The sequence below is a fragment of the Polychytrium aggregatum genome (assembly GCF_025602895.1).
Source record: "Polychytrium aggregatum strain JEL109 chromosome Unknown BJ171scaffold_11, whole genome shotgun sequence".
In the NCBI taxonomy this organism is placed as follows: Eukaryota; Fungi; Chytridiomycota; class Chytridiomycetes; order Polychytriales; genus Polychytrium; species Polychytrium aggregatum.
The window spans coordinates 1-19,317 of NW_026516213.1; the positions used below are offsets into that span (position 1 = coordinate 1).

The 19,317-nt window shown below is 55.8% G+C and overlaps 9 protein-coding genes across 9 annotated transcripts; 5 read left to right on the forward strand and 4 right to left on the reverse strand.

Annotated features, from left to right (window-relative positions):
* Positions 1-5,978: 5,978 nt before the first annotated feature.
* On the reverse strand, positions 5,979-6,365 carry BJ171DRAFT_579766 (uncharacterized protein; the record flags this gene model as incomplete). The annotated part of the gene is made up of 1 exon (XM_053113988.1): positions 5,979-6,365. The coding sequence occupies one exon, from the start codon at positions 6,363-6,365 to the stop codon at positions 5,979-5,981; it is 387 nt and encodes a 128-aa protein (XP_052968336.1).
* Positions 6,366-8,780: 2,415 nt separating this feature from the next.
* BJ171DRAFT_497073 (kinase-like domain-containing protein) lies at positions 8,781-9,217 on the forward strand. The gene has a single exon (XM_053110252.1). It carries the CDS (start codon positions 8,901-8,903, stop codon positions 9,186-9,188), a length of 288 nt encoding a protein of 95 aa, XP_052968337.1. The 5' UTR covers positions 8,781-8,900; the 3' UTR covers positions 9,189-9,217.
* Positions 9,218-10,160: 943 nt separating this feature from the next.
* Positions 10,161-10,619, forward strand: BJ171DRAFT_422031 (Sel1 domain-containing protein; the record flags this gene model as incomplete). Its single annotated transcript, XM_053107521.1, has 1 exon — positions 10,161-10,619. One exon carries the CDS (start codon positions 10,161-10,163, stop codon positions 10,617-10,619), a length of 459 nt encoding a protein of 152 aa, XP_052968338.1.
* Positions 10,620-11,268: 649 nt separating this feature from the next.
* Positions 11,269-11,934, reverse strand: BJ171DRAFT_422229 (uncharacterized protein; the record flags this gene model as incomplete). Its single annotated transcript, XM_053107539.1, has 1 exon — positions 11,269-11,934. The coding sequence occupies one exon, from the start codon at positions 11,932-11,934 to the stop codon at positions 11,269-11,271; it is 666 nt and encodes a 221-aa protein (XP_052968339.1).
* Positions 11,935-12,411: 477 nt separating this feature from the next.
* BJ171DRAFT_422215 (kinase-like domain-containing protein) lies at positions 12,412-13,284 on the reverse strand (the record flags this gene model as incomplete). The annotated part of the gene is made up of 1 exon (XM_053107538.1): positions 12,412-13,284. A coding segment is annotated over one exon (873 nt), but the record flags the coding sequence as incomplete, so codon positions are not given.
* Positions 13,285-13,902: 618 nt separating this feature from the next.
* Positions 13,903-15,425, forward strand: BJ171DRAFT_27593 (uncharacterized protein). Its single transcript, XM_053106837.1, has one exon. The coding sequence runs from the start codon at positions 13,935-13,937 to the stop codon at positions 15,276-15,278; it is 1,344 nt and encodes a 447-aa protein (XP_052968341.1). The 5' UTR covers positions 13,903-13,934; the 3' UTR covers positions 15,279-15,425.
* BJ171DRAFT_597439 (uncharacterized protein) lies at positions 15,181-16,119 on the reverse strand (the record flags this gene model as incomplete). The annotated part of the gene is made up of 1 exon (XM_053114752.1): positions 15,181-16,119. The coding sequence occupies one exon, from the start codon at positions 16,117-16,119 to the stop codon at positions 15,301-15,303; it is 819 nt and encodes a 272-aa protein (XP_052968342.1). The 3' UTR covers positions 15,181-15,300.
* A 999-nt stretch (positions 16,120-17,118) lies between these two features.
* On the forward strand, positions 17,119-17,867 carry BJ171DRAFT_27605 (uncharacterized protein). Its single transcript, XM_053106839.1, has one exon. It carries the CDS (start codon positions 17,234-17,236, stop codon positions 17,738-17,740), a length of 507 nt encoding a protein of 168 aa, XP_052968343.1. The 5' UTR covers positions 17,119-17,233; the 3' UTR covers positions 17,741-17,867.
* Positions 17,868-18,713, forward strand: BJ171DRAFT_27604 (uncharacterized protein). The gene has a single exon (XM_053106838.1). The coding sequence runs from the start codon at positions 17,996-17,998 to the stop codon at positions 18,602-18,604; it is 609 nt and encodes a 202-aa protein (XP_052968344.1). The 5' UTR covers positions 17,868-17,995; the 3' UTR covers positions 18,605-18,713.
* The last annotated feature ends 604 nt before the right edge of the window (positions 18,714-19,317 follow it).

Below are 19,317 nucleotides of genomic sequence, written 5' to 3' on the forward strand. Positions count from 1 at the left end.
AACGTTCCGATCACTCCTGTGAGGCTCTGCCGTGAGCCTGTCTGTCTGCCCAAGGCCCCCGCCGTCTGCCCAACGTTCCGATCTCTCCTGTGAGGCTCTGCCGTGAGCCTGTCTGTCTGCCCGAGGCCCCGCCGTCTGCCCAACGCTCCGATCTCTCCTGTGAGGCTCTGCCGTGAGCCTGTCTGTCTGCCCAAGGCCCCCGCCGTCTGCCCAACGTTCCGATCACTCCTGTGAGGCTCTGCCGTGAGCCTGTCTGTCTGCCCAAGGCCCCCGCCGTCTGCCCAACGTTCCGATCTCTCCTGTGAGGCTCTGCCGTGAGCCTGTCTGTCTGCCCGAGGCCCCGCCGTCTGCCCAACGCTCCGATCACTCCTGTGAGGCTCTGCCGTGAGCCTGTCTGTCTGCCCAAGGCCCCCGCCGTCTGCCCAACGTTCCGATCACTCCTGTGAGGCTCTGCCGTGAGCCTGTCTGTCTGCCCAAGGCCCCCGCCGTCTGCCCAACGTTCCGATCTCTCCTGTGAGGCTCTGCCGTGAGCCTGTCTGTCTGCCCGAGGCCCCGCCGTCTGCCCAACGCTCCGATCACTCCTGTGAGGCTCTGCCGTGAGCCTGTCTGTCTGCCCAAGGCCCCCGCCGTCTGCCCAACGTTCCGATCTCTCCTGTGAGGCTCTGCCGTGAGCCTGTCTGTCTGCCCAAGGCCCCCGCCGTCTGCCCGACGCCCGAACTTGCTGGGGAGGCCCTGCCAGTACCCATGACGGAGGAGACAATTACTTTTGAAGACCTTATTGCAGGGGAGTGGAAGCAATTCTGCAGTGTGGATGGCGACCTCAATCGGCTTGCCATCTCACTCACCCCCGAACAGCAAACCCTGGTCAGAACATTTTCTGCCAATTATCGACTCCGAGGACCCGCTGCAACGGACGTTCAACACACCCAACGCCAGTGGGAGATCAAGGTTGCTTTCCTCAGAAAGCTGGAGGCTGCGGTGCCGCCTTTCAAAGGCAGCCGCGAGGCCGGCACTGTGAATGCCTTCCTTGTTTCAATGGATCAGGTTTTCTCGTATGCGGAGGACTACTATGTCGGACCAGCCCAGGTCCAGGCTGCCGCGACCCACTTCCAAGACAAAGCTCACACATGGTGGTTCTCGCAGGACAACGCTGCCATGAGGTCCTCGTTAGACTCGTGGCAGAGCCTGCGGGACATCATAGTGGCAACATTCATTCCTGCGGACTCAGCCACAAAGGCTGAACAGGAACTTAAAGCCTTTTGCCAAGCAAAGAAGCTTCGAAGCCTCTCCAAGTATATCGAGCGATTCCTGGAGCTCTCCGCAGCCGCAACAAAATTGACCACCTTTTCGAAGACCGGCTACTTCGTGGGCGGCCTTCACGACTCAGTGAGGCCGTATGTCCAGATGCTGCCTAACTACGAGACGGAGCTCCGCGAGGACATTCCAGCACTGATCCGAGAGACGCTTCGTCTCGGCAGCATCTGGGACAAACAAGCTGCAACGGCTTATCAGCCCCCGCCTCCGCCGCCGCTCCCGCAAGTAGTCCCCATGGACATCGATGCTATCCATAGGGGACCAAGAGGTAGTGGCTCGTACCTCTCCTCACGAGAGAGAGAGTTCCTTATACGAAACAAAGGGTGTTTCTACTGCCGCAAAGCCAATGCTGGGCATGTAGCCGCCCGTTGCCCGGAGAAGGAGAGGAACAAGACCCGTCAGAGAATCCCCGTGCGACAAGTCACGGCGACCTACGACCCCTACGAGCAAACGAACGCCTCCCACAGCTACCGATTGGAACCTCCCAATGCCACCGAGCCAAGACAGTCTCATGTTGGAAGCGATGACTCCCCTCAGTACGTATTCGGACCTGCTGCTCCGGACAATCGTGACAAGCCTGGACTAACGGGTTGCCGCTCTCCAGTCAAGGTTGAACAAGTTCAAGGAGAGCAGACCCGTGGCCAGGAAGTCACGAGAGGTCCGCATGGGAGCGCAGATGCCGAGGTACATGAGGGTGATGTCTACGCTTGCCAAATAAAGACACTACCAAGTTCAATCGACCTGACGAGAGTGGTCGGGAAGCGAAGAGAGCCACCGCACGAAGGAGCAATGAACGCCATATCAGAGAGCGCTTGCTTCCACTTCGTGGGTGCTGCTGGGGGACCAACCGGCATTCAAAAGCGCATCCGGTTCCTGCGAGACTCTGGAGCCAAGGGCAACGTTATCAAGCAAGCCCTAGCCCAGAGTCTAGGATGCAAGATGATCCCCTGCGATATACAGCTACGATTTGCGGACGATCGCACTTCTGTCTCGACAACAGCCACGGTCATCAGCCTCCGATGTGGATCGTACACGAGGCTCATCAATTGTGTTGTCGCCGACATTAAAGATGACCTCATCCTGGGCAATCCATTCGATGAGGAGGTCCGCGTCCTGGATCAGAGGACCCAGGAGGGTCGGACAAGGATCACTTTCGTGGATCGGCGTAACACCCGACATGTTTGGACCAGCCTGCCAGCCGTGAAGGATCAACGAGTTAGGGCGATCCACATCGAAGCGGTATCCTTCAAGCAGCTCCAGAGAGAACTCAAAGAAGATGAAGTGCAGGTTGGAGTCGTCTTGGTAAGCCAATCCGAGGTCACCCAGATTAACAGAAACCCGAACGATAAGTCGCTGGCGGAACAGAAGGAGGAATACCTGGCCAAGCTTCCGCCAGCCATCCGATCTGTCCTGGAGAGATACATGGACGTATTCGAGGACCCCAAAGGTCTGCCCCCGCCTCGGCCGGAAGATCAGCACATCGAGCTGATCGATTCGAGGAAGCCTCCACCGTACAGACCCATCTTCCACTTGAGTCCCGAGGAGTTGACGGTGCTGAAGGCCAAGCTGGACGAGTTGCTCGAGAAGGGGCATATCCGCCCCTCGACATCCAACTACGGTGCTCCGGTACTCTTTGTCAAAAAGGCTGACGGCACATTACGTATGTGTGTGGACTACAGGGCATTGAACGCCAACACGGTCAAGAACCGCACTCCGCTTCCGTTCATTGCGGAGATGCGGGACCGCTTGGCAAACAAAAGATTCTTCAGCGGACTCGATGTTCGCGACGGGTTCAACACGGTCCGCATGGATGAAGGCAGCATTGCGAAGACGGCCTTTCGGACAAGATATGGAACATTTGAATACCTAGTAATGCCGATGGGGCTTACCAACTCCCCGGCCTGCTTCATGACGATGATGAACCGCATATTTCACGAGTTCTACGACAAGTTTATGGTCGCCTATGTCGACGATGTCCTTGTCTACTCGGACACTTTAGAAGAGCATGCAGCCCACCTGGAACGAGTTCTCAAGAAGTTTAAGGAGAACGGCCTCTATGCCAAGTTGATGAAGTGCAGCTTCGCTCAGGAATCGGTCCCGTTCTGTGGACATGAGGTGTCCAGACATGGGCTGAGTATCACGAAGGACAAGGCCAACGCTGTCCTGGACTTTGGCCAGCTGTCCTCGATCACGGATGTGCAAGCCTTCCTGGGACTCACCAACTGGGTGAAGGACTTCATCCCCGGATACGCCGAGATATGTCTGCCATTGACAGGGCTACTTCCGAAGAACACCGGATGGATATGGACCGAACAGGAACAGACCGCGGTAAGGGTGCTTCAGCACCACATATCGTCATACCCGGTCCTGAGATTCTACGACACCCAACTGCCGGTCGAGGTCCACTCTGACGCCTCCCGCTATGCGGGGGGTGGGGTGATCTTGCAACGATTCGACGATGGGCTTCACCCCATCCTGTATTGGTCCAGGAAGTGGACGAACACTGAACGCAACTACTCGACGTACGAGCATGAACTGCTGGCATTGCATGATTTAGTCAAACATGGTCGGCCATATCTGATGGGTTGCCAGTTCCATGTGGTTACGGACCATAAGGCACTCATCTGGCTCAACACCCAAGCCAATATCAATCGACGCCAGGCCCGGTGGATCCTGGATTTTCAAGATTATGACTTCACTATTGAACATGTCCCCGGATCTCGAAACACAATCGCAGATGTACTCAGTCGAGCGCCATGCCACAGGCCCCTCTGCTCCAAGTGTAGGGGGAAGATTGACTCGGACACAGCTGCAGTCGATGTGAGGCCGGTCACGACCAGTCTCTCTGCCTCTTCCCTCCGTGACGAAGTAGGAGACGCTCTGGGGAACGATGAATTGGCAATGACACTGCAGAAGTATCTCGATGGTCAGGATGTAGATGGCCGCTCCAAGGACGCACCACTGGAGCGTCTTACAAGAGTGGATGGCCTGATCTTTTACGACCACGATCGACTCTACGTCCCGAAGGTGGAGTCGATACGAACACGGATCCTTCAAGAGCACCACGACGTCATCACTGTGGGCCATGTTGGACAGCTACGGACGCTCGAAAAGATTTCGCGCCAGTTCTGGTGGCCCACGTTGCGAGCGGATGTGACCCGCTATGTTGCAGCATGCGAGGTGTGCCAGAAGTCCAAACCCCGCAACCACCTCCTCGACGGCCTGCTGCATCCGTTGCCCATCCCTGAGGAACGATTCAGCTCGGTGTCCATGGACTTTGCCTTTATGCCACTGTCGAAGAAAGGCAACGACAAGTGTCTGATCCTGGTGGATCGACTCACCAAGCTGGCACGGTTCGTTCCGTGCACAACCAAGTCCACGGCCGAGGACGTGGCATTGTTGTTTATTCAATACTGGGTCGTCTCCTTCGGACTCCCGACGGAGCTAATCTCGGACCGAGACTCCCTTTTCACATCGAACTTTTGGATAAAAGTCCTGACCACGCTTAAGATTTCCCAGAAGCTTACGACGGCCCGGCACCAACAGGCCAATGGCCAAGCCGAAGCAACGGTCAAGGACCTCAAGCAAAGACTGGTCCCATTCGCCAACTACAAGGGCGATAATTGGGACGAGGTGGTGCACCTGCTGGAGTTTGGACACAACGACTCGGTGCACACCTCCACCGGATTCTCCCCATTCTATTTGGCATTCGGGGTACACCCAAGGACGATGCCCGGCAACGAGCATGCCACCGATGATCGAGTGGCAACCTGGAGTCTCCTGGAGGACCTCGAAGCCATACGAAGGATTGCAACACAACAACTCCAGGAGGCTCAGGATCATCAAACCCGGAGCGGGAACGAGAGAAGACAGGCGGGGGAGGAGCTCAAGGTTGGAGACATGGTCCTCCTTGAGCGCGAAGGTATCAACTGGGAGGCCCACAAGTTCAGGCCAGACCAAATCATCCCGCGTCGGCTGGGTCCGTTCAAGATTACGGAGATCGAAGGACTCAACCACACCCTGGAGCTACCCCCTACACTAAGCCACATACACCCGACATTCCACCGCAAACTCCTGCGGAAGTTTATTGAGACGCCGGACGACTTCGCTTCAAGAGCGACTTACACAAGACCACCTGCAATCTCGGACGTCGAACCAATATTCAAGGTGGAGAAGTTGGTCAACGACAGAAAATACCGCAGGAAGCAACAGTACCTGGTACTGTGGGAAGGATATCCCCTTGAAGATGCCACTTGGGAATACGAAGACAACATCGCGGATGATGTGATAGGGGAATACTGGAGAGAGAAGGAGGTGGGTGTAGGGAGTAGTATGTAGTTAGAAATTTGATTTCAAATTTAGGGGGGGTGTGACACGATTGAGGATAATCGAGGTATAGCCGTGAGCGAGAGCTTTCTTACGATACCGATTTCATCCAGAACGGATGAGAACTGACTGCTGTAGCACCGTGGGAAAGATTGTAGTGTATCGAGGGAGTAGTCCTGGGTTACTGTGTGTGTGTGTGTAGCTGGGGAACGGATAAGGAAATGGTGCGCGCTCCTGTATGACTCTGGGCGCGTCAACGCGTCAGGCTGCTGGACATATAAGGCCGCCCCCTCGCCCTGCTCTGCTGGAGATCATCTGGAAAAATATAGTGGCCTTGGCTACAGAATCTCGGGGGTCATGTTGGCTGCCTCCCCGGGGTACCTCTGGGCGTAGAGGCGCCACCAGGACTTGGCGGTGCCACGGAGGTTCATGGTGATGTTGCGGACGGCAACGTCATCGTCGAGCTGGTAGTAGTCGATGTACTCGTTCATCGAGAGGATGAACTCCTCGACTACTCCAGCCTTCCGAACACCGGTGAAGGGTTCGGGGAGTGGGATCTTGGGCCTCACTGAGAAGGCAGGGGCAGGGGCAGGGGCGATGGCGCTGGGTGCGGCAGCGCTCATTCTGATTCGGAGGGCAGTGAGGGCCGAGGCCTGCTCATCCAAGGAGAGCTGCCCGAAGGCACGGATGAGGTCGTCGGAGTTCTTAATGTCCGATGCTACCATGTTAGGGTCTGGGACTGGGAAGGACGGGGTCGTGGAGCGAGGAACGGGGTCGTGGAGACTGGGCAAGAAGCTTGGGAGAGGTTCACTCGCCTGGGAAGGGCCGGGCGAGGGAAGTGGTTTATTTATCTGGTTTCTCATGGTACATGACTGTGGGAACAATAAACGGGACTGGACAGACGCGCTCGTGTACCCCAAACGCGGGCAGGCATGCTGGATCGGGAAGCGTGTCACACCTGGTTCCAGCCGTGGGAAAGTGCGGTTTGAACCCTGACAGCCACTCCAGACAGCCGATCGACCCTGGGGGACACTGACCATGGACTTTATCACTGATCTGCCAAAGTCCAAGGGTCACACCTGCATCTTTGTGGTGGTATGCAGCCTCACAAAGATGGCACACTTTATGTCCTGGCGTTCACTGCCGTCGGCGGAGGAGACTGCGTCACTGTTCCTCGACAATGTCTTTCGTCTCCATGGCCTCCCCGACACAGTGGTTTCAGACCGAGGAAGTCAGTTCACCTCTCGGTTCTGGAAGGCACTCTGCACGCAGCTCGGGATCCAAACCAGTCTGTCCACGGCCTTCCATCCCCAGACCGATGGACAGACTGAGAGGGTCAACCAGGTCATCAACCAATACCTGCGCTGTTACACGTCGTATCAGCAAGATGACTGGGCCGAGCTGCTGCCGTTGGCCGAGTTCTCTTACAATAACCTCGAGAACTCGTCAACACATGCCTCGCCATTCTTGGCAACCTATGGGTTCCACCCAAGGTTCGAAGTCCCCGTTGTCGCTGGCGGCCCTGATGTTCCCTCTGCCACGGAGAGGGTTGAACATCTCCAGCGGAACCTGGCACTGTTGAAGGAGAATCTTGAGAAGGCAAAGTCTGACTACAAGCACTTCTCAGATCTCCGGAGGTCCCAGGCTCCCGACTTGCGTCCGGGCGATCAAGTCTGGGTGCTGACTCGTAACATCAGCACCACTCGCCCAAGCAAGAAGCTGGATTACCAGAGGATTGGACCATTCACCATCCTCGAGGCCGTCGGGACATTGGCTTTCCGCCTGGACTTGCCAAAGGACATAAAGGTGCACCCGGTGTTCCATGTGTCTCTTCTTGAGCCCTACAAGAAGAACTCGTTTCCGGGTCGGGTGCAAGCGCCGCCCCCTGCGGTGGTCATCGATGGGAACTTGGAGTGGGAGGTCGAAGAGATCTTAGACTCCAAGTTCGTGCGCGGAAAGCTGCACTATCTCATCGATTGGAAAGGCTACCCGGTCACCGATCGAAGTTGGGAGCCCGCCGACATTGTCTTTGCCCCAACGGTGGCCGCGGAGTACCACCGACGCTACCCAGACAAGCCTGGCCCCAGGAGAACTCAAGATGGAACACGCCGTAGTTTAAGGAGGAGATAGTGTGATGACCAGCATCACAACGGACCAATGAGATTGTCCCGCATGCTCTCGCCCTCCGCACCAATCATGAGTCCCCACGTGTTTGTTTGCCCCCATGCATGAGCACGCGCCGTTGCCACCCGCGTCTACTGGTTTCCTGCCTCCCCCACCGCTCGGCACATGTCCCCGGGCTGTGCCAAGCCTCTCTCGCTTGCACACCAGCCACTCTCGCACCCCCTTCTCGCTTCTCTGTGATGCTCCACCCTTCTCGCCCACTTTTGCCCCTCGACCTTCTCCCGGTCTATAAATAGCCCTGCATGTCTGAGCCTATGTTGAACACCAGTTCGAACAAAACTTGTTCTTTGGTGTTCGGGGCTAAAAGCTAATAAAGCTCATACCAAGCACTTGGTCTTCGTCCTTGCGCTTGTTCACTCCTTACAGGGGGATGTCGAAAGAGCAAAAGCCGACTTTAAATCCCCCCCAGTCGGAGGCGGTGCCAAGAAGGATCCTGGGGAAATGGTGGAAACCACATGAGGAACCTCATTCTCCTCTTTGGGGACAATCCTCGTCCCAATGACAGTCCACGCGAAGCCCGATTCTCTTGGTGACCCCGCGTGACGTGTTTTTCACATGTGCTTGCCCGATTAGGCCTTCGCTGCGCTGATGTGTCGCGCATCTGAAACCGTGTCACCGCCAATGATACCGGGTGGCGTGGCTCGGGTCCTGCCTGCTTTTTCTTCGCTCGTCGCCCATTTTCTCCCTCTTCCCTCGCCGTCTCCCACCTTTCGCCACCACCCGCCTGCTTCTCTCCTATCCCGCTGCCTCCCCCGTTCACCATGGCAAGCAAAGCCTCTGTTTCCTCTACCGCCGAACCCCCTGCCAGCGATAGGCAGTCCTGGTTTATCCCCAACGATGCCGTTACCGACTGGTCAGCCCAACCCATCGCCAGTGGTGGTTTTGGCGAGGTGTTCATAGCCTCGTACTATGGCACCAAGGTCGCCGCCAAACGACTCCATGCCCACTTTGACGACGACACCCTCGTGTACTTTTCTCGGGAAATCGGAGTCTGGCATCGCCTGAGTCATCCGCATATCCTGCCTCTCCTCGGTGCCTGCGACCAGGATGCCAGCGGCAATTCCATCCGCCCGTATATGGTGTCGCCGTTCTTGCCCAACGGCACCCTCCTCAAGTATGTCTCGGACGCAAGCAACCCCCGTTCCGTCGAAGAAAAGCTCCGCCTCCTCTACCAAGTCGCCGCAGGCATGTCGTACCTCCACGGCAACAACATCGTTCACGGTGACCTCAAAGCCGAGAATATCCTCCTCGATTCATCGTTCAACTCGGTCATCACCGACTTTGGCCTCTCCCGCACCAAGCACACTGCTGCATCAGCCGCACGTGCCAAGCCCACAGATATCTCTGGTGGCACTCATGGCTAAATGGCCCCCGAGATGCTCGCCGGTGATGAGCCAGCCGGTAGCTCGAAGAAGACCGATGTCTTTGCATTTGCTATCACCATGTACGAAGTGCTGAACAATGGCAAGGTCTGGATCACCAAGGACAATACTCCCATGCAGCCATTCCAGATCCTGTCACAGCTGCTCCAACACAAGCGTCCCAAGCGTCTCCCCGGCATCCCCGACGCCATCTGGTCCCTCATCGAACGCTGCTGGGCTCAAGAACCCGCCGCCCGCCCTGCCTTCCCCGAGATCCTTGCCGTCCTCCAGCCTTACAACCATGCCGCCGTCCCAGCTTCCGCCATACCCCCTCCCGCCGCCGCCAAGTCCCCTTCCGTCAACCGGGTTGTCAGCCATTTCACCACTCTCAGCGTGAACAACCGCTCCCCGTCCCAGTCCAGTCGTCCCGCCGAGCTCAAGTTTGATGGTATCGACGATGTCGTCCACATCCCTGGCTCCATCGTCTCTGGCGCCAAACAAGGTGATCCCAGTGCTTGTCTCGAAGCCGCCAAGTTGGTCTCGGAGGGTCTCCCTGCCCGCCACCAAGATTGGAAGCTCGCTGGCCAGCTTTACAAGGCCGCTGCCGACCGCGGCAAACTCGAAGCATCGTTCCAGCTGGCCTGGCTCGCGTTCCTCGGCGAGGGAATGGCCAAGAACGACCGCAGCGCCTTCTGGTTCTGGCAGGAAGTCAGCACCAAGTCGAATGACCCGGTTCTCAAGCCCATCGCCACCCACATGGTCGGGTGGATGCACTACCTCGGCCGAGGCACCGTGCAGGACAAGCAGAAGGGAATCAAGATCATCCGAGAGAACGAATCGGATGAGTTCAAGCTCGGCGAGGACAATTGTCTGGCATCGATTTGGAACAACATCAAATCCGACTCACCCGCAGCCTGCAAGTTCTTCGAGCTGTGCCAGCTGGGATCGGACCGTGACTGGTTGTGCAGTCATCTCATGGCTGTGTGTCTGTACTATGGATTCGGAACCACCGAGGACAAGAAGAAGGCGGCCGGCATATTCGAGCAACTCGCCAACGAAGGCCACAGTGACAGCCAGAACTGGATCGGAGAGTGCTACTTGTGTGGCTGGGGAGTATCAGAGGACTACAAGAAGGCATTCGAGTGGTACAGTAAGTCGGCCGACCAAGGCAACTCGTACGGGCAGTTCATGGTCGGTTTTTGCTACTTCGATGGATATGGAGTCACCCAGGACTACGCCAAGGCAGTTGAGTGGTATTGCAAGTCAGCCGAACAAGGCAATCGATACGGACAACATTGGCTCGGTTTCTGCTACAAGAATGGACATGGTGTCCCCGAAGACATTGACACCGCCGTCTTCTGGTATCGCAAGTCTGCCGACCAGGATTGCCAAGCTGCCATCAATAGTCTCAAGGAACTCGGCAAGTGGCCCTGATTCCCGAGTCCCTCCGAGCTCCACTCCCAAACAACCAAGCCGCAACACTGAACTTGCAAGTAGCCAAGCAACCTCGCCGCCAACACCCGCCCCTAACACCATGGTACCAAACAGTGGACTTGCAAAGTGGTTCCGATGAAGCGGCAATGGCCGAGTGATGTTGTATTTGATATTGAATACATCCAATACATCCAATATACAATAGTGCTGTCCCATAAGAATCGCTGATGTTGATCGACCGAGAGAATCATCCGATCACTCGACAACGACAACTCGACATTCACAATCGATACTTGTTCTGCAACCATGGATGGTCTGGATCGGGCTAACAATTTCCACCATCTATAGTTGCAGAACGAGTATCGATTGTGAATGTCGAGTTGTCGTTGTCGAGTGATCGGATGATTCTCTCGGTCGATCAACATCAGCGATTCTTATGGGACAGCACTATTGTATATTGAATGTACTGGATGTATTGAATGTCAAATACAACACTCGGCCACTGTCGATTCATCGGAATCACTTTGCAAGTCCACTGTTTGGTACCATGGTGTTAGGGGCAGGTGTTGGCGGCGCGGTTGCTTGGCTGCTTGCAAGTTCAGTGTTACAACATGGTTGATTGAGAGTGGAACTCAGAGTAACTCGGAGATCAGGGCCACTTGCCGAGATCCCTGAGTTTGTCGACGGCAACTTGGCAATCCTGGTCGGCGGACTTGCGGAACCAGAAAACGGCAGTGTCGATGTTCTTGGGGACACCCCAGCCATTCCTGTAGCAGACTCCGAGGTTGTTCTGTCCGTATTGATTGCCCTGCTCGGCCGACTTGCGATACCACTCGGCTGCTTGGGCTTTATCCTCGGTGACTCCAATTCCACTGTCGTAACAATAACCAATCCTCCACTGCCCATATGAGTTGCCTTGGTCGGCCGATTTGCTGAGCCACTCGAATGCCTTCCCGTAGTCCTTCGATACTCCCTCGCCCCAGTGGTAGCACTTTCCGATCCAGTACTGGCTGTCACTGTGGCCTTCGTTGGCGAGTTGCTCGAATATGCCGGCCGCCTTCTTCTTGTCCTCGGTGGTTCCGAATCCATAGTACAGACACACAGCCATGAGATGACTGCACAACCAGTCACGGTCCGATCCCAGCTGGCACAGCTCGAAGAACTTGCAGGCTGCGGGTGAGTCGGATTTGATGTTGTTCCAAATCGATGCCAGACAATTGTCCTCGCCGAGCTTGAACTCATCCGATTCGTTCTCTCGGATGATCTTGATTCCCTTCTGCTTGTCCTGCACGGTGCCTCGGCCGAGGTAGTGCATCCACCCGACCATGTGGGTGGCGATGGGCTTGAGAACCGGGTCATTCGACTTGGTGCTGACTTCCTGCCAGAACCAGAAGGCGCTGCGGTCGTTCTTGGCCATTCCCTCGCCGAGGAACGCGAGCCAGGCCAGCTGGAACGATGCTTCGAGTTTGCCGCGGTCGGCAGCGGCCTTGTAAAGCTGGCCAGCGAGCTTCCAATCTTGGTGGCGGGCAGGGAGACCCTCCGAGACCAACTTGGCGGCTTCGAGACAAGCACTGGGATCACCTTGTTTGGCGCCAGAGACGATGGAGCCAGGGATGTGGACGACATCGTCGATACCATCAAACTTGAGCTCGGCGGGACGACTGGACTGGGACGGGGAGCGGTTGTTCACGCTGAGAGTGGTGAAATGGCTGACAACCCGGTTGACGGAAGGGGACTTGGCGGCGGCGGGAGGGGGTATGGCGGAAGCTGGGACGGCGGCATGGTTGTAAGGCTGGAGGACGGCAAGGATCTCGGGGAAGGCAGGGCGGGCGGCGGGTTCTTGAGCCCAGCAGCGTTCGATGAGGGACCAGATGTCGTCGGGGATGCCATCGAGACGCTTGGGACGCTTGCCGTTGCAAGAGATGCGTTCGATAGCGCGGCTGAGCATTGCTTGTCCGTTGCTGGTGACCCAGACGGGTTTGGCATCGTTGAGGACTTCGTACATTGTGATGGCAAAGGCGTAGACGTCGGTCTTCAGGGTGATACCGCTGGAATCATCGTCGTCGAGCATCTCGGGCGCAATGTAACCGTCAGTGCCGCCGGTGGGGCCCTTGGCTCGGTTGCGGTCCATCGAGGCAGAGGTGTGTTTGGTGCGGGACATGCCAAAGTCCGTGACGACGGCGTTGTTCAAGCCGTCCAAGAGGATGTTCAGGGCCTTGAGATCGCCGTGGATGATGCGGCGGGAATGGAGGTATGCCAGAGCCGAGGCAGCTTGGAAGAGGAGACGGAGTTTCTCCTCGAGTGGGACAGCGTTGTTGGTAACATGGTTGCGAAGGGTGCCGTTGGGCATGAACGGCGAGACCATGAAGGGAGAAGCCGGATTGCCGTCATCGTCTTTGTCGCAAGCGCCGAGCAGCGGTAGGATGTGTGGGTGGCTGAGCTTCCGCCAGATATCGATTTCATGGTTGTACTCGGCAAGCTCTCGCTTGTTGCAAGTGCCGAGGAGCTGCTTGATGGCGACCTTGGAGCCAAAGTAGGTGCCGGTGAAGACCTCGCCAAAGCCACCGCGGCCGATGGGGTTGGCCGAGCGGTCGGTGATGTCGCTGGGCGAGATGTACCAGGACGGGCGTTCGGGAGGGGGGCGAATGATCGGTTTGCTGGCCATGCTGAATGGGGGGGGCAGGGGAATAGGAGAGTCGGGGGTGTGATGGCGAAGGACGGGAGACGGTGGGGGAAGTTGGAGAAAACGGGCGACGAGCGAAAAAAAAGAGCAGGCGGGACCCGCGCCACGCCACCCGGTATCACGGGAGTGACAGAGTTTCAGATACGCGACACACGAGCGCAGCGGATGCCAAATCGGGCGTGGCTTGCCCGACGGATAGGCTGCAAACTCGGTGATGGCAGTACAAGTGGATTCTGCTTGTTCTGAGTGGGCCATTGTCACTGTCTGGTCGTGTGAATCAGTATCACCCTTGTACCATCTGGTTGCGTGCCGAGGATCCCGCGTCCTGATTGGCCCATGGTCTCGTGTACTCTGGCTGGATCCGCCCTTCTCGTGCTGGTCCGAATCGGATCCAACCGTGTCGATGCCGGTGGTCGCAGGTTCGATTCCCGTGGTCACGAGCCCCAGCACAAAAATCGCGTATCCATCAGGGCCATAGGTTGGTGGTGTGCCCTGGATCTCAGTGCGCGTCTGGCGAGGCTCGCATTTTGGGTGGTTCGATGCAGGTGTGGGCAAGTGTCCCGTTTCCCCCTGAATAAAGTGCAAAATGTATCGTGCTCCCCCACACCCATACCCATGCGACATGCGTCAAGATGCGCCAAACAAATATCAAGTGCCAGAGCCAGAGTGCAACAATGTTCGACGAGCTGATCGAGGTGTTTGTGGGCCTGGGCAGAGACATTCTGGATGATGGTGTCGTGCTCTTCCCAAATGACAGCATCCTGAACATCTCCATCAAGATGGCTGCCCTGGGCTCGCTTCCATCGATCACCCACATCCTCCGAGGCATGGTTCATCACCAATTCCTTCACGCCGAGCCCGATGCAACCAAGACCCACAAGATCTGGTTCTTTGATGGGCTCCTCTGGAGGCATGTGGACATGGACTACGCCGTGACCAAGCTTCTCACCGATCCACGGGGTGCCTTCCAGGGATGGGTCGAAGTGGTTCGAGCAAGGTACGCCAGCTCGAACAAGCTCACCCATGCCAAGGAAGTGGTCAAGGAGATCAAGTTCACTCTGGGGCACATCCCAGACATCATCAAAGACAAGTACAGATTTGCATTGGCGTTCCAGCACGAAAAATACAACATCGACACCTTCGCCATCACCCACGCCAACGCTTCGACCAACAGCATCCTCTTCGCCAATGGGATTGTGATGGAGCTGCCTGGCCTCAAGGCTCGTCGGGTCAATGCTGGTGACTGCTTCACCCACTCGCTTCCAGTCTCGTACGTGGTTGACGACTTTTATTGTGGCGTCGATGGCAAAGTCCACAAGCTGAAGGACTTGATTCGCTCGATACTGGGCAAGAGCAGTGACAGAGAGTACCACCTGCTCTTGCGCTTCCTGGCAACGTGCCTCACCGCCAAATCTCGTACGTCCGAGTCAGCGCTCTTTCTGGTGGGCAACGATCAAACCTCTGGCAAGCGCCTGCTCCTGCGTCTGATCCAGCGTGCATTGGGCTCGCGCATTGTGAGCGTCCCGGGTGAGAGGCTGGTCTCGCAGATCAATCCTCCCAGCGATGCCCCTGTCAAGGAGCTTGTGACCGAGGCCCTGGACGCTGGTGCCACCTGCATTCTGGGCGAAGGACTCAAGAGCAGCTCGCAATTCCTGATCAAGACCACCCACATCCCAGCGCTTGCGTCGATCACTCCAATCCAACTCGACCACCGAGCCATGGTAGATGTGCTGTTCGACATGGGGCGAATCAAGACGATCGTCAGTGTCGACTCGTGGCCCAGTACATTCCGCCTCGTGGGGGATGAGATCTGCGCCAAAGAGAGCATTGTGGTCAACCTGGCAGAAAACATCACTGTCGATCCAACGACCATGGCATCTGTGGAAAATGGCGGATTCAACCAAGCCGTGATCGCACTCTTGGTGTACTACATTGCTCCTGGCAGGGAGATGCCCGCTTGGATCTCTGAAGACTGAGTGCCAGGCCCGACATCCGCGATCATATCTTGCTCCGTGCAAGTCGCTCGCGTGTGTTGGTCTTGCGCTTCGTACCAAACACGGCGTCCTCTTTGTCCAGGCCAAATGCACCACCATAGTCAATAAAGATTTCTTCTCCATTGTGAATGTCCCGCAGTGCCTTCAGCACCACACCGACTCCCCTATCCTGGGCGAGCTTTGCGTTAACATCGCTGCTGTCGTCTGAGTGGTTGGCGAGCGTTCCGATTCCTCTCCGGCATGCACCGTCTTCGTATCGACCCACGTTGAGCCCGATTCGGCGTTCAACGAGGTATGGGGCGTTGGTGTTCCCGTATCGGGTTCGCCTCTCTTGGCCAGGGATGGGCTGCCCATCGTACTCGATGATCACTTGGCCTCTCTTGAACAGGACTGCATTATCGAGTCGTTCTCGCTCTTCGTCATCATACACACTCGCGGGCACATGCTTGTACGCAAACAACCCCTTTCCTGCGCCTGGGATGGTGGAGTCGTCGATGCGCAGGTTTTTCACCGTCGCCAGACAGGAGTAGCAGTATTTGACACCAATGCATGTCGTGCGGGTGCAGCGTCGACCATCGATTTTGGTGGCCACACAGCGTTCACACCGCATTCGGCATTCCCATGGGTCGACATCGTCGCTCTCGTAGTCAAAGTAGTAAGAGGTCTTTGGTGGTATTCCAGTCGATCGCGTTGACTTGGGTGCTTGATCACTGGCCCTGATTTTTTGCGTGTGTGGCGATGCCCTGGGTTTGGTTTGGTTCGATCCGGCGAGAACCGTCTTATCGTGGCTCGAATCGGATCCAGCCTGATCACGTGGAAACATACAAGGATTCGACCTGTCATCCATCCTTCAAGGCGTTGCGGCACAAGGACACCCAAACCACAGCACATCCATGTCCCAACACACAGTGTACATGGATCAATTCAATCTCTTTATTCAGTGAAGTCGTCGTCAGAGTCAGAGGTCAAGTCAAACGTCGCGCCGTTGAGCTCGGGGGGAACAGAGACAGCGGCTGGGACAACAACAACATCATCCTCATCATCGCTATAAATACACTGATACAGTTGATCCAATAAAAAACGGGACACCCTGTTTTTGATCATTGATCAAATATTTTGTTACCCAATGCCATCGCGCGCTGGCCATGACCATTCTGCATTACGATGCCTCGTGGAAGCAAGGGAAGGGATATGCTTCCAGCCCACGGAGACTCAGGTTCGCTCGGTATTTCGAGCAGTTCACCCATCACCAGAGACGTCCAGGTGTGCTCGGTGAACGAGTTCAACACATCCCAGGTGTGCTCACATTGTCGGGAAGCCAAGCGACTCGAGAAGGCCGAGTATCTTGATATCGAGAAACCACACTTTGTCCGGAGCTGTACAAGCTGCCATACGCTGTGGGATCGAGACATCAATGCCTCAAGGAACATGATCTCGGTATGCCAGTCGATCATCGCCACAGGAGATCGACCGAGTGTATTCAAGACCATGCTTCCCAAACCAACCAAAAACAAAGAGATTGCCAACCAGGACGGGAAACAATCTCACGGCTTGGACACTGGAGGCTGTGGAAGTTCGGCAGACTTCAGGCCTCTTATGCCAGAGAGTGACTGCCTTGTTTCTTTCTGGATCGATTGTACGAGACAACCACGGTGCCTGACGAGACCGAGGAGGACCTCGCTCGCTTCGGCCTGCTCACCATCCTGATCACAAATGAAGCCTTCATTCGCGCTGCAAGCCCGCCCTTGCTCGCAAAACTCCTAAGAGTCTCGAACCAGACTCGGGCCATCCTCGATACTGACAAGATATGGGGGCTGTTGTCGCTTGCAGACAAGCAAATCACACCCGAATTCCTATTCGAGGGTGTCGATCCCTCCATCGATCAGTTGAAAGTGGCGCAAGGGCACTTCTGCTATGAACTTCGCCAAAATCGGCATATGCCAACCAACTCATCGATGCTGAAGAAGGAGAATGATCTCTGGTCTGAAGTCTATCGAGACAGTCAGTTTTTCAACCGAGTGTTCCGATACTGCCAAGTGACCGATCCAAGTTTCCACTTCCCCGAGAGCGCAAGACCAAACACATCCAAGCAGCCATCCGTCGAGGAGGTGATAGCGATCGCTGAAAGACAAATCTTTGAATTTCAGTGGCAGATAGTGGTCGATTCTGTGAATGATATCACGATTCGACCCAACGAGAGCAGAGATGGAGACACCTATGTTTCCAGGCTTTTGTCATTCGACATCTCAGCGATAAGTCGAGCAAGGGAACACGGACTGACACTCGAGGATGTGTCGTTTCTGAAGGTGTCTGGATGGCCCAAGTGGCTCTCCAATATTCAAGAGCTGACCGTCACACATTTCAACTGGAGACGAGGCCTGGTCCACAGATCAGCTTGGAAGGCATGCCGAAGGAGCTGCCTTCGCTTACAAGGCTCGACCTGAGTGGATGCAGTGAACTCAAGTCACTCAATGGAATGCCTGAGATGCCAAAGCTGGACATACTACAGCTCCCCAAGTTCATCGAGTCCCTGGAAGGTATACCGGAAGTGCTGCCCACCTTTCCAAAACTCGACCTGAGGGAATACAGTGAACTCAAGTCGCTCATAGGAATCTCCGAGATGCCAAAGTTACAGTCTACTCAACGGCTCAATTTATTGACTCACTGGAAGGCATTCCGAAGGAGCTCCCCTTGGTTACATGGGTCAACATGGACTCATTCGACTGACCTCGCTCACTGGACTGCCAAATGTGCCAATGTTGCTCGAACTCGACATTTCAACCGGCATTGAAACCTTCGTCAATATCCCCGAGGAGTTCCCATCTCTCACCAAGCTCACGATCTCCTCGCACAAACCCCACAACATCTTGAGCCAACTCCCAAGGATGCCAAAACTCAATCATCTCGTCCTCTCAGCTCAATTTGTGAGCCTGGCCGATCTGCATGTGAATAGAAACTCCCTCAAAGTCCTCGATTTGCAAGCTTGCTGCGAATTGATGTCGCTGGACGACATTCCCTCGTATCCCAAGCTCGAGGCTCTTTACGTCCCTCGATCGATACGGAGAATCAGCGGACTCGTCGACAAGCTTCCCTCTCTCAAGACACTGCACTTGGACTCAAGTATGAGGCCATCACGTTGCTCTTTCTCGGATGGCAAGTATGGCCGATATGCTGACTATTTCAGACTTCGAAAGATTATTTCCGGGCTTCCGAAGGGATGTCGTGTTGTGTTCAACAATTCGTTCGAGTACACCCTTGGCCGATTCTCAAGGTCGCTCGGCATGGAGTTGCCCAATGTCATGTGTTAATTCTCCAGGTTTTACTCTCTATATTTTCCATTCCATTCCACTGCGTTTCGGTTTGTTTTTCTTCCAATCCAGCTTATATCTCCCACTTCCGACATCTCACTTCATCCGATCAGATTGTGTGTGATATTCGTACTGGAGGACAGCTCTGATGTTGCAGTGTGAGATGATCCTGCTTTGCGGCTGCCGACCCCGAAGCGAATCCGAGTCCCTCACAATCTATGACAGTCCACACCGCACTTGGTCATGGACCCAATCGAGAGCAGACACCAGTTGTCGTGGACATCCTGAGGCACTGCCTTCTCCCGCATTCTCGCTGGTGGAGCTTTGAGAGTGATGATGACTGTTGCAAACTCCAGTCCATCCAGACCCCCAACGAGATCACACCTGGGATCTGTCATGAATACACGACCCCGCGATTAGGCACTCCATGGAAGCAACATCAGCCATCTTCCCAAGCGACTCGTTCGACTCGACAATCATCATACCGGTGCCAGTAGGTCATCGCCACAGAGGTCTATTAGATGTTTTAAAGTCCGGGCTCACGATACCAAGCAAGCCCACTCGATTGCCAACCAAGACCGTATGACCCCCACTCCTTGGCCACCACGGACAACGAATCAGCAGGTTTCGCGCCTCTGGTGTCAGAGAATATAGATACTGGTTCATTTGGATCCGAACTGGCTGTACTGGGTACTATTTGAGGAAGGTACAAG